General features: G+C 46.2%; 1 protein-coding gene across 1 annotated transcript in view; it reads right to left on the reverse strand.

The window, feature by feature from the left end:
• Nucleotides 1-14,350, reverse strand: part of LOC142765506 (uncharacterized) — a 253,761-nt gene that overhangs the window by 66,134 nt on the left and 173,277 nt on the right. The window contains exon 6 of the mRNA XM_075866606.1: nucleotides 4,287-4,619. Within this exon, the coding sequence (XP_075722721.1) occupies nucleotides 4,287-4,619 (333 nt within the window). The remainder of the gene's footprint in view (nucleotides 1-4,286; nucleotides 4,620-14,350) is intronic.

Below are 14,350 nucleotides of genomic sequence, written 5' to 3' on the forward strand. Positions count from 1 at the left end.
AAAGAACGACGAACATCGGTGCGAGACGGTTCTATAGCACTTCCAGCAAAACGTACGCCCCCGCTCACCGCAAGCCACCGGTCGCACTCGCCGGCACTTCTCCGGCCCTCTTGCGAGAACACAGACATGTCAATTTGTGTGCGCACTGAACCAATTATCACCATCATCATCAGCCTGACTACACCCAGGGCGAAGGCCTCTCCCATGATCCGCCCATCAACCCGGGCTTATGCTTTCCGTTGCCACGTTAGAGACGCAGTTCTTTGGGGCGAAGTTCCTCTTAGTCTAAACTTGTCACGCGTCATGCGCAACCGACAGAAAAAGAGATGAGGAATAACAGAAGATAGTATCTCCTGAATAGTATAATAGACGGTGCTGTCTCATGGAAATGCATATGAACTGCACTAAGGTGAGGATGCTCTTGATGGCGCTGTACCACTACTCTCCGATTGGCTTCTGTGCGGGCTGTGCCTGAGTAATGGGAGAACGTGTGCCTGTCTCAGGCTCTTGGATAGCCCCCGTACGTGGCGGATCGTTAGTGGGGCATCGACGAAGCAAAGCGGCGGGCGCGTTGGAGACGCTTGTGCTCGGCTTTTTTGACTCGTGTCTCGCCCGGGTTACCCGCACGCTCTCAGCATTCTCGAATGTGATTAGAAGGATGAAGACATGTACGGATGGACAGTTGTACGCAAGGATATACGGGCCAACGCTTCGCCCCACTCATCATCATTGACTCCTCGTATAAGGTGAAAAGCTGTGAATATTTTAAGTCTTATCAGCCCGCCTAACTTTCTGTCTCCCGTTTGTGCGTTTGCCTTCTCTAAGAATCCAGTCAGTTGCCCTTGATGCCCAGTGGTTATCCTGCCTACGTGATACGTGGCCCGTTCATGTTCATTTCTTTTTCTTGAGTTCAGCTAGGACATCTTTAATCACAGTTTGTTCCCTGATCTACTGTACTCTCTTCTTGTCTCTTAAGGTTACACCTATCATTGTCCTTTGCATCGCACGCTGCATCGTCTTCAATTTAAGCTGAATCCGGTTCGTAAGCCTCCAGGTCTCTGCTCGGTAGGTAAGTACTAGCAAGTTCAGCTGTTATATACCTTCCTCTTGAGGGCTAGTAGAAGATTACCATTCATGAATTAAAGATGCAACATGCTTGACGAATGTGCTCCATTTCATTCTCATATTTCAAGTTATTTTACTCTCATTGTTCAGCTCCGTGGTTGCTTTCTGTTCTAAGTAGACATATTCCTTTCCAACTTGCAGCGTCTGTACACCTATTGCAACGTACTGTTTTCTACTAGGACTGTTGCACATTACTTTAGTTTTGTTCATATTACTTTTCATTCAACTTTTGTGCTTCCCGCGTCCAGTTCAGTAACCATGAGCTGTAATTCGTCATCTGAGTTACTCATCAATGCGATGTTATCAGAGAATTGCAGGTTACTAAGGTACTCTTCTTAAACTCGTATCATTAGCTCAATAATTATGATGACATATTTTTTTCTGGAACACTGCATTTGTTTTCGCCCAGCCGTCATGTAGTAGTTGCTAACGATAGACCTACAGATTCAGTGTGCTGGCATGAGTGCGCTCTACGTTGCGCGAAAAGCATCACAATACCGAATAATTTGTGTGCGCGTAATTATCGAATGAGCCTAAAGGTGTCATGAGGCCTGTGCAGATTTCGTCCTTTAAATGAGCGAGAAATGAACATGAAACGTGAAACTAACCGCCGGTAAACTGTACCCACTCGTCAGCCCACGTGATCTTTTTTGCAGGTGTGAATTTGAACAAAAACATAGCGCTGTTGCCATTATTGCAGTAGCAATCGTTACAGGCAGACGCTGTTTTTGTTTAATAAATGTGCAACTTGTAGTAGCAGATGTTGATCCCGTCTTTATCGAGTAGGCGACACACAAACCTAAAGTTTAATGGTCAATTCGTAACCTGACTAGCCACTCTACAGTAGAGAACGTACATGTCGGTTTGGCGGAGTGGCTATCGTGCTTTGTTGGCAATCCGAAGATTCCCGTTCTAACCGTCACAGTGACCTTGTTTTCTTTTTCCTTTCAATTATTTTGTCTGGGAGCTCGTCATTGGGGTGCTGACGCTACAGAGGCCTTTGGTATCGCCGGCACTCCAGCATCCACGATACGCCACCATACACCTGGTGCCGCCAATTGTTCCTGCTCCATAATTCACCTCAGAAGTGGATGGTGGAATCCACCTCTCCGACGTTTGATGTATTTTTTCAACACGATCAGCGCACAAAAAGAGCAAAATACACTGTAAAGGGCACGACACACGCGCTTCATATATATGCAAACATGAAGGCATAAAAACTGACACCCCCCATCAAGCACCTAATTAAGTGTGTTGTAGATGCAAAATCTCATACATCCGTGAGGATGATTGAAGGTTGGCTCACACACCTGTCGCCTACTTTTGAGCTTTCATACCCTTCAGCAGTTTCACGCGTGTGCTGGTCTCTTTGATCCATCAACACAGTGGCTTAGTTAAACTCAGCTGCGCAGCCGCACTATCGGCATTGGAGGGCCAGATGCGTTGATGGTGTACCTTTCGGAGAGCTAGCATGCTTGCTTAGACTGACGTTCAGGCAACGTCTCGTCTCTCCCATGTACATGCGCCCGCATGACAATCGGGTGGAGTAAACCAATCCACTCGCGGGTCAGTGAAACGCCATAGTCTTTTAAAGAGCAGCCTTCAGCGCTGACATTAGCCTGCCTTTCCTGCACCTTTTTTCAACCCTCTCACACACGATTTCTAGCTTCTTGCCAGCACGAAAGACAACGTTTAAGTCACAAAGTTTCACCACCTTCTTCAAACGGTACAACACGGCGTGCAAATATGGTGTAACGACAAACCTTTTTCGCCCATCCGAGGCCACACCCGCAACTTCAAGGCCCTCTTTCAGTTGGAAGACAGCGCTTGTGCGCTGCATTTGTGTTTTACAGCGAAAGCTGTTACGAGATTAAAACTCCGGTCACACGCTGCCGTAGTTGTCCACCGCCGGTGGTTGTAACCACAACCCACGTAATTAGAAAAAAATAAACCTAGTACCAGTGACACAGTGCGGCTCGAACCCGGCTTCAATGTTTGTCAGTCCAGTGTTCTACCACTCAGCCACGCCGGCGCTTGGGGCCTGTTGTTGGCAAACTTGCCTGAGACAGGCTTGATGTCGGAAAAGCAATCGCATGAATCCGACGTCTTCCTATGATGCGAATAACGTATCGAGTGGGTCGTCTAATGCTCCAACCCATTACAAAAGCTTGATCTCGTTCTCTGTTTAACTGCTGCATATACCCACCTCAGGCACAATGCCTCATCATCAACAGTCACTGCATGAACAATGGACACAAAATTCCGTGCAAGTGTTTAGCAAATCTTAAGATTCTCAGAAGAACGAGGTGAACTAGCATAGCGAATGCGAGCCTACTACACAAAAATGTTTATTAGTAACGCCCTAGTGGGTATCAAGCAAGTGTGCTTGCAGCAGTTATCCAATAAGCGTTTAGAAAAAGCCCTGAAAGCCACTCTTCTCGCTTTCACTGTGACTGTGCTGTGAATTTCGTGGAGGCCTGACGTTTTTTTTGTTTTTTTGTGCATTGATCGAAATGAGTATGTTCTAACTAGACAAGTTTCCTATTTTACAGCAGGACATATTTTCAATAGTATGGAAACTAGGACCACCTCCAACAACCTCCATAGCTGGAAAAACATCGGCTGTCCAAGTTTCCAAATACGATGATAAGTGTGAATAATAGATTAGAGAAATTATAACGAATAACGCTAGGAAACCACAAAATAAGAAATCAATATAAATATAGCCGCCTAACCAGACTTCCATCAAAGTTTTGTCTACATATGCGCAGTGTTGCCTGAAATTTATATACAGGATATCATATCGCACAGAGTCATTTCACGCTAAAACATAATGCTCTGCTCTAAATACTAATGCACCCAAGACAAAGTTATTATAAAAATTGTTGACGTTATGGAGTTCGTTTCCCTCTCAAGCTTTGTGATTCAAATTTTTATGTAAAAGCACCACTGGTAACCATGTTAGCAAAACCTTCGCTTTATTTGAAACGACTAGAATTAAATGTTATGCATAGCAGACGGTTCACATAGATTTCACCTTCATAATCATCAGAATGACCAAATGCAAAGACCTCGGCCCCATAATATTACAGGCCAACATGCCTAGCTTTTGAATACTAGTTAAAAAATTGTATGCAATTATTACGCGTTATTTCACTCACCGGTCCTTTTCCTGCGCCACCGCTGTTGCGCAATGATTCACCTGGGATAGCGCTACTCAACTCAGATGATAGGTGCATAGCAAACTTCTCGAGCCCTTCCTTGAAGCTTGATTCTGAACTGGACGATGACTTAGCAGGTGTTGGCCGATCGCGTACTACATTTACTGCGGGTGTCTTGGGCTCGTCATCGCCAAGAAGCTTGAGAATATCTTCTGGCTTGATCTTCTTCTTTCGCCCACCCGGAGGATAGTACAGCAACGAGGACGTCGTCAGACCAATAGACCCGATGACATGAGCGGCTCGACTAGCCTTCTTCGTGCTGCTGGTGACTTCCTGCAAAAACGAGAGCACATTAGCAATATTGATGCGTATACTGCTACGGTGGTTTTGTAGCTATGGTCTTCGGCCCCTCTTTCACAGGTTGTAGAATCCAATCCCAGTCATGGCAGCTGCATTTTTTACGTTAAATAACAACAGATCATCAAAATTTCAAGAGCACTTCTTCAAGGCGCATTTCGTAAGAAAAGCAGGCTTTAATAGCTTTGCTGTGGGCACTTACAAAATACTAGCGCTGAAGAGCTGATGTCTGTTTGGCCGTATCCTTATGGTGCATAGGATAACGGTTAGTGTTTTCAAGATTGATTGATTTGTGGGGTTTAACGTCCCAAAACCACCATTTGATTATGAGAGACGCCGTAGTGGAGGACTCCGGAAATTTTGACCACCTGGGGTTCTTTAACGTGCGTGTTTTCAAGAAGCGCGATCGTAAGAGACTAAATCTTCATTTTATTTGTTCATTAAGTATCACTCGTGGTTCGAAATGTGATGTCTGAAACGCAACGTATTGGGCAAAACGGCAGGGATGTCATGGGTTTTCATAGTGCGGCAGGCCGGAGATGTGCTGCGGCGTCTGCAGGCTGGTCGGTCGGGGAAAATAGCTGGCTGCCCATGCAGGAGTGCGTGCAGCTTTTGCATTAGCAGAGGAGCTTCGGTTGGAGGCGCAAATAGTAGTCGTACCAGCTGCTGCACCTCTTCACGAACGATGTCTGTCAGAGCAGCCACTTGAAGCTGTGAAGGCACTGCGCGAAGCTTTTGCAGCTCATCGCGTACAATACTATGGACTTCCTAAGCAAGGTCTCTCACGCTCGTGACGTCGGGCGTTGCCAAGGGTGCTGACAGACATGCAAGGTTGTCGGATTGTTTGTACTGCGAAGACCGCTGTCTTAGCATTGGCTCCATTGTTGTCGCTTCACGGAGGAATTCCGCCACGGTAGCTGGTGGGTTCCGTACAAGTCCTGCAAACAGCTGCTCCAAGACATCAGAAAGTGTACGTTTTTGCCTTCCGTCATTGCAGAATCAGCTAGACGGAACAGACGAGACATCTCCTCAACGAACATGGCCACGCTTTCATTAGGCCTTTGATTTCGAAAATTGAGGAGACGTTCTGCTTGTTCTTTCCAGTCGGCGCTATCATACGTGTTCTGCAACTGAGTGTAAAACACCGGCAAGGTTGTCAAGGCAGCCTCGTGGTTCTCAAACAATTACGCGCTGAATTCTCCAGATAAAAACTGACACACCAGAGTTTCCGGCGCTCGTCCCCCCCGTTGGCGACCACGACCCGATCGTATTAGTCCAGCCAGTCTTCAACGTCTTCGTAGGGCTCCCCGTAAAGCTTTGGGGTTCGAGGGGCTGGTGACCTTGGAGCTGGCGGAGTCGCGGTCTGTGCAGTCTGGCTGGCAGTTGTCGCACTTGCTTTGGTTCTGGAGCATTGCAGATGTGGGCCAAACTGTGGTGGTAGGACTAGTTGCCGCCGACTGCGCCGAAGGTTGGCTGTTTCTACCAAGGCGCCGATGTTGGGGCTGAGACTAAATACTATGAAAGTCAAACGATAGTAACATGTCAATGCAGCTTTGCGGAGGACGTCCATAAGGGACATAAAAAGAACTGTGATTAGTGGTCTCATGTTTGGCCGTTTTTTCAAGTTTAAGTGATAAAGAGCAGAACGTCATCGCCGTCTTTGTGGTCCTAATATGAATACATGGCCAGCATGTCAGCCAGAATTCCGTTCGTGTGCTCTACGAGTCCATTTATTTGAGGGTGATAAAGTGCCGAGTGTCGGAACTGTGAATTGCAAAGACGAAACAGTTTTTCTACAGCGTCCGCAACAAACTGACGACCACGATCAATAGTGATCACGCGGGGGTGACCATGTTGATTAATAAAGTGAAGAAAAAATGTTGCAACGCACGCAGCTGTCGAAGATGGTATTGTCGTTGTTTCGGAATAGTGGGTCAAGAAAACTACACATACTATCACCCATCTATTGTGGTTAGAAGATCGTGGAATTGAGCCCAAGAGATCAATTCCCACTTGTTCAAATGATAGACAAGGTTGTAGCAGGGATTAATGAAGACACGATGGAGAATTTGAAGGGCGCTTGTTTCGTTGACAGCGTTCGCAACTTGCGACTTAGTGCTTGACAGTTTCTCACATTCTGGGACAGTAAAAACGTTCTTTCACCCGATTGAGTGTTCTGATGAAGCCCAGGTGACCAGCTGTCGCATCGTCGTGCATGGCTCTCAGTATGTCCGCTTGAAATCTCCATTACGACCAGGAGGAAGCACGTGCGTTTAGCCGAATAACTTGCTTGTAGAGAAGGTCATAACCTACACAAAAGTGGCCACTGGCTGCAGGACACGATGCCGTGAGGAATAGTGGCTCCAAGCTATGTCGATTTTTTTGTTCTTCCTTAAATGTCCTCGAGTTTGGTAATGAAGTAGTGCTGGAGAATCAGACATCAAAGCTGCCTTCGTCACATACCGCCAGCGGCAGAGGAAGGTGGGCAAGAGAGGCGGCATCGGCATGACAACGTCCAAAATTAAACGAGATTAAGAAGTCGCACTACTCAGTTCGAAGAGCCTAATGTGCCAGTCGAAAACACGGCTCACAATTCAGCAGCCAGCATAAAGTGTGGTTGTTGGTAAAAATAGTGAACGAACGACCATAGATGTAAGGTCAAATTTTATGTACTGCAAAAACAGTGGCCAAGCATTCTTGATTTGTTGCGGTATAGTTGTGCTCAGTCTTCTTGAAGGGCGACTGGCATAAGCCACCACGTGCTCAGCTCCTCGATGAGGCTGCACGACGGCACCAATGTCGATGCTACAAGCATCAGCGTGCACCTCTGTTGGCGAAGCGGCATCGGAGTGGCACAATATAGGCACTGATGTTAGTAAGAATTATAGCTGCCGTAACGCGCCATCGCAAACCAATGTCCTGTTGAAAGGTACGTCATATAGAAAAAGACAAGTTAGGGGACGCATCACGTCATCGAACCTGGGAACAAATCGACAAATTAAGGACACAGGCGCAACAGGCTACTTGCTTCTCGTGCTGATTTAAGCTGCTCGAAGGAACTCACGGCCGCAACCTTTGGTGGAGCGGGCCTCACACATTTTTTTTCAATGACACACCCGAGTACAAATGCCTATGTTTGGTCAAAACGGCCCTTCTTGGGATTTAGTGTCAAGCCGGCCTTTTCACCACAATCCAAAACAAGACTGAGGCGTCTGCTATGGTCACTCAGTGTGCTACCAAAGATAACTACATCATTGTGGTAGCACAGAAATATTTCTCATTTAAGTCCACGAAGCAAAGTGTACATATATTGCTAGAACGTTGCTGGTGCATTACAAATACCGATTGGCATAGCAATAAATTCTTTAGGTCCATGAGGCGCCACGAAAACTGTTTTCTCCTTGTCGTTCGGATGCATAGGTATCTGCCAATACCCTGAACACAAGTCCAGTGAGTAAAAATAGGCAGCCTTGTTCTCTCATGACAATTGTGAATGGCGCCTCAGACTTGTGAACTTTCAATGCTTCTTCGGTTTCTGCTATCCTTCCGCGTGACATGGAGCTCGTGGACTTTGATGAAATCCTTCAACTCAAAGCGCTATTCCTACTTTAAGCAGAGAAGAGCAGTCTCAAAATAGCGACCCCCGGCAAAGCCTCGCTGAAGACCAGTTTTCACTGCAATTATTGAAAGTGAGCTCACATTAACTCGAACTGTAAGTAAGCGAGAGAAAAAAAAATCCCCGATGAACGCACTCTGATCCATCATGGAGTCCAAACTCCCGCAATCAGCCATGATCTCGATCTCAAGCAAACATGGAAGTGTCATCTAAGAAAAATGCCTGTAAATGCGTGATCCTATGCCATGAGGTTCACACACAGCAAATTGCCTAAATGGCCTCAATGGTTTCCTAGAAATCATTCTAAGTAACGTTACACACTGCATGTTTCTAATTTGGGAAAATGACAGTGGCCAATATTTTTCCAGTATTACAGAGATCTAATAGTGACAATCTGTACATAAATGCGGACCTGACATCAACAAAAGTGTGGTGATGGCGGTGTTTTTGTGCTGGGCATTCTTTCGGCAAGCTTTTTCTGTAGTCTTTGTATGGCAAAGGCGACCACTCGTTAATACTTTGCTGAGATATTAGTGCTGCTTTGTTGCTCGTAAAGGATTGATGTCTTTGCTGACTGACACAGGCGTGTGCACCAGAGGTGCAAAAAAGGGGGCTCCCCCCTTACACAAGTAAAAATAGCTGACAGACTTAGCAGTAGTAGCGCGCCTACAACAGATGGATAGCCATGAACGACATGGCAATACGAGAGCCCGCTAGAAAGGGAGACTATTATTTTCACGTTCAGTTCCCAAACCGCAGACATGACAAACAGCACACACAAGAACAGTGCCGCGCAAGAGTGCTGCCTTTCAGCTAGTAACAATTGTGACGCTCTTCCCCTTTTGGTACCCATAACTAGGAGGAGTACCTATGCACTGTTTTTCTTGACATTTGCTGCGTCGCAGCATTGGTCTGCCAAGCGCACTACTGTCGCTTGCATTATTGTCATTACCTATGCAACTCTCAGGATAAATTCCAGGTGGCTCATGAGTATCATGCTCCGGCATGTCAAAAACAGTTCATGCAGAGGAAGCAGGCTGCCAGCTATTGAGATTTAGCCGTAAAGCTAGCGCAGTGCACCGCGTCTGTGTCAGTAGCCGCCAGTGGTTTTGTCCGGGCTCTACGCAAGTTGGCTCTTTGTCGGTGCGCAGTAGACCAGTCATCAAGGCTGGCATGGGCTGACGATTGAAATTTTATATCACAACACTGGCTCGCACCCATAGCACTCCTGACAAAAGTTTCGCTGCTTAAACGGTGTTTCCGGGTTGCAATGCAGAAGCCTGTCGGGATCCTCTGTCGGCTTACAGGTTCTGCTTGAGTTTCTTTAGAAGTATCGATGTCTGAAGGCCAGGGCGCAAGACATCCAATGGTGCCGCAGACGTTCTGCCAGTGAAGAGTTCGCATGGTGTGTGACCCATGAGGTCATGAGGTGTAATTCTGTTGAGGAATAAGAATCGACACTGCTGTGCTTGAAAGTTGCTGGACCCTTCTTTCTTAAGCTTTTTTTACGGTTTGTACCACTCGCTCTGTGGCACTGCTAGACGCAGGATGATAAAATAGCTTGAGGATGCGGCGAATTCCACTTCGGGTCAGGAATTCAAGTTGCTGCGTATTGGTAAAAGCAGGACCATTGTCTGAAACTACTATGTTGGGAAGGCCATCCTGTGCGAATGCCATTATCAAGGCAAAAATGGTTTCGTGTGCAGATGTGGTAGGTACAAGAAAGACTTCTATTTTTTGGCATATGCGTCCACTATGACCAAAAATGCCCAAGACATGGTTCTCTGAAGTCAATGTGAAGCCTAGACCAGGTTCGCTGCGGAAAAGGCCACGGTGTTCGTTGCGTCTGCTGGGAAGCTCGATTTTAGGCATAGCACGTTGCGATGCTTTTCAAATTATTTTCAATGTCATTTTTTATGCCTGGCCACTTGACATGGCTTCTGGCGGTCATCTTGTTTTTCTCAATACCGGGGTGGCTGGCATGAACCGTGCCAAGTCCCAGATACTGCAATTTCTTCGGAATCACAATTTTTGATCTTCATAGTAGACAGCCTTCATGAAGACTAAGTTCACAACTTCTGCCACTGTAGGGGTTTCAGGCTGGTCCCGCTGAAAGCGTGTCACCTTTCAACACAGACAAGACAACAAGGCTCCGAATGACATCATCCCTTGTGGCGCTGATACAGCAGTTGGTGAGAAAATTCGTAGATATGAAACCTTCAATATAAAGATTTCAGCTGGATTAGTGTTATCAATTGTCAGTGGCAGCCTACAAAAAGCATTGGCATGTCTTAATTCTGTGCCTGGTTTGTAGACAGGTTTCTAATTGTGAGCAGGCAGCTTCACAGACCATCGGACTGCACTTTGCGAAGCTTGCACAGGAACGGGCTTGTTGACACCCAGAAGTTCAAGGAATGGCGCTTATAGTCTCTATAGCCTTTGAACGTATGGCGCACGTGTACTGGTGAAACTGATTGACGTCAAACCCTGAGCCAATATCTCCTTGCCAAGTTGACTATAGTTTTGCTTTAATTAAAAATAACTCCTTTAAGTAACAGCAATTGAATGTGCTCTGCCATCAGCGTCTTTTTGCGCCAAAACTGCACCTATTCCTTAAGTTGGTGCATTACCGCTGAGATATATTGGGCTCTCCGGGCTGAGATGTACGCGAATTGGAGCTGAAGTCACCAGTCTCTTGAAGGCCGTGATGGCATCTTGCTGGTCTTTCCTCGACTTCCACATGTCTCCATCACCAAGAAGCAAGTGCTATGAACAGAGCAGTACAGAAAGGTTCGACAAAAACCACCAAAAAGTTGACCAGTCCCAATGAGCTTTGCAGATTTTTGACAACTTGTGGCACAGAAGCGTGCAAAATCGCATACACTTTCTCCATGTTCGGTGAAGGCTTTCCTTACTGATGATGTGCGCAAGATTCTGAACTTGAAGCACGTAGAAGTAGCACTTCTCAACTTGCAACTTGAGGCCTGATTCTTTAAATTTACGTAGTACCGCAGTTTTAAGATAGTGCTCAATAGACTGCCATATGTGGCACACCCCTGAGCAACTTTTCCATCTTGCGTCGTGAAATAGCTGGGGTAGATGAGACACCGAAAGGCAAGTGGGTGTAGACACAGCTCCATGTGCGTTTAAATCGTTAGGTACTTTCTCGAGGCCTACTCTAGAACTCCTTGCTCGTATGCACCTCGCAAGTTCAGCTTTGTAAACTTCTCACCTAAAGCCAGAAGAGTCCACACGTCCTGGATCGTAGAAATGGGGTAGCGTTCTATCCACCACTGCGACTGAGTTACTGGTGACGGTGAAATCTTTAAAGATTCTGATGCGTCCATCCTTCTTTAAACAAAGAAGGATGACCCCCCCCCCCCCCCAATAAAAACATACTGGCTATGTGCCTGGCGTCGCATAACGCCTTTTAATGGCAGAGTGCTGCACCATACTTACCTCTGCCTTCGCGCTGCTCTCCCTCCTCGATTTCGCAGAGTGGAGCGCATCTTTTTGCTGGCTACCTCTGGCGCACCTCTTCAAAAATTCCCAACCAGCATAGAAAGGTTCACCGTTTTGCTGCTTGTGTTGTGACAAAGACGCTTCTGACATCTTCCGCTCCGATTTGACCAAGGTCTCCTTCGCTTTACTTTGCATGCAAACAGCAAAAACGTTGAACACACAAAAGCATAATGTTACGTTTCTTTCGGCGTGCACACAGAATAATCTCGCCTTTGAATAAATGTGTTTTACTAAGCACCATTCAGGGAACCAAAACTTACAAAGTATACTTATCACATATTAATACACAGGAATGTACCAGTCAAGGAAATCTTGCATTTTAAAAATTTCTGTATTTCTTATCACATTATTGTATTCAAATATATTTTCGCAGTTCCTAAATGTTGTTTTAAATGTGTATATTTCAATTGGCAATCCTTCCTTCCTTTCAGCCACTCGCTGTAGACTTCGTTCAGAAATCGGGTAGGCTCTACCACATATTACTAGAAAGGCTGAGTGGTTTCTTGATACGAAGTAGATTTATTCAACAATGGTGGAGAGGAAGAGTGAATAACACTTTTCAGTGTCCGAATAAACGTTGTGGCTAAGCTACAGATTGTCTTTCCTTACGGTAATTGTGCTGGCCATGAACTCGAGTAGTCCGCACGTTTGAAGCATCTTTTCGATGCGAGCAGCTCTTTTACTAGCCCGTGTAACGTAGTCCCTCTGCACTGGAGTGGTGTTAAGTAGGCCACACATTTCCTCGCAGTGCGTAAGCGCAACTTCACTCTCTCCTTAGCCTGTCGCCACTCGCCGCGTTTCGTCTCTCTCGCTTCGCCCTCTCCATCGCTCGCAGTGCTCGAGCCCACTCCTCACGTCAGCATTACCTCCTCACCCGTTCTACCTCCCTCCAACTGTCAGTGAGCATAAAGTGCAAACCACTGGCACACGTATGCTCGCGCATACACGTCAAAAGCGTCAAATGCGCCTCTCGGTGTCGGCATCGGCGTCGGAGGACCATAAGCGACGAGGCGCAAGAGCTCAAACCGGGCTTTATATTTTCGGCATGCGTACAACACGTCACTACGGGCACAGCGGCGCCCACCATCCAACCAGGGATCGCGCGCCTACCAACCAGAGGCCGCGATGCCTCAAAATGCTGTGCCTAATGACCGCCGCTTCGAAGGCACGGCCGAGTGCTGGAAGCAAGCCCAAAAACTACTTCAAACCTTCCTGAATTACTGCTTCGTAATCTAGAACGACAATGACACGACCAATGACTGCAAGTGCTACCAGAGTGATGCGGTTTTGTGCCGAGTTCGAGCGACGCCGACAAATACAGCGAGCTCGGGCCGGCTGCGATTGCGCCGGTCCTGGATGCAATCGTCAGCCGAGCTAAAATATCGTACAAACTACTGAAGCATGTTGGTTTTCCTGTGCTTTGATCTGCAATTTTCTGTGCTAAAACGAGTGTAAATAGACTAACAGAGGTTTGAAGAATTAAACATGAGCCCTTCGTCTACCGCAGAGGTAATTCAAAGCGATGGCATCTGAATACAGCGCAGGCCTCTACTGTCGAGTTCGTATGAACCAGCTCATGCAAGTAGCATTGGCTGAAAAAACTCGACAGTAGTTTCTGTCGCAATATTGACGTTATATACGACGCTTGAAACATTGCGTAGTACATACGAAGGAGTTTATCTGCACTGTTTGTTTTCAACATCAGTATTCACCATCGCTGACAACGAATCTCGCACTAGGCGGCACATTCCGGTGTTGTGAAAACGTACGAAGCTATAAAAGTGTATTCGCGGATTGTACGACGCTGAAACATTCGTTGGCTTCGGTGAAAATTGGTCTCATGTGATGCCAAGCTAATAAAAACGGGGCGGTGATTGGTAGCAGTGTGATGTGATTTTGTGTCGGGTACCAGCGAGGCTGACAAATTCAGGTGTCAGTGGTCTCATTTTCATGGATGTACAAGATAGAAACTGGAACATGCGTCGCTGTGGTGATCTAAAAAAAGTTGCATGATTAAGTGCTGCTGGTATTGCCTGCTATTTCACTTCTTCCTTGTTGTGCTTCTCTGCCACGCTCAGTAGTACACACGTTGTTTGGAGACATTCTAACACATTCTTAGATTATAGTTCATTCCGATACTCATAGCTATATATAGGCATACAATGGCGCTTCTCCATCGTTTTACAGTTTACTACAATATAACATGTGTTTTGTTTACAGCCAAAAAGATAACTGAAAACCTTGTAAGTGAGAAGCACATGATTTGAAATCAGCTCCTCGATGACACGGTAGTAGGAAGAGAAGGTAACCACACGTATACACAGAACGAGTGAAGGTGCGCTAGTAATGTACTGGACTTTGTTTAGATGAAATGCAAACAGTGATGTGACTTATGAGACCATTTACAACTGTGAATGTATTTATCTGTTCCTCCAGACTGTAATGAGCTTAAAAATTTATTAGATGGTTTCGAACAATGAATTTTTGTATGTGTTCGCAAAGACTGCTTCATTTCTGTTCAGTCATTTGGTATACAAATAACTTGGACTATATAGGCATACGCTTAAGC

The sequence above is a fragment of the Rhipicephalus microplus genome, chromosome 1 (assembly GCF_043290135.1).
Source record: "Rhipicephalus microplus isolate Deutch F79 chromosome 1, USDA_Rmic, whole genome shotgun sequence".
NCBI classification, from domain to species: domain Eukaryota; kingdom Metazoa; phylum Arthropoda; class Arachnida; order Ixodida; family Ixodidae; genus Rhipicephalus; species Rhipicephalus microplus.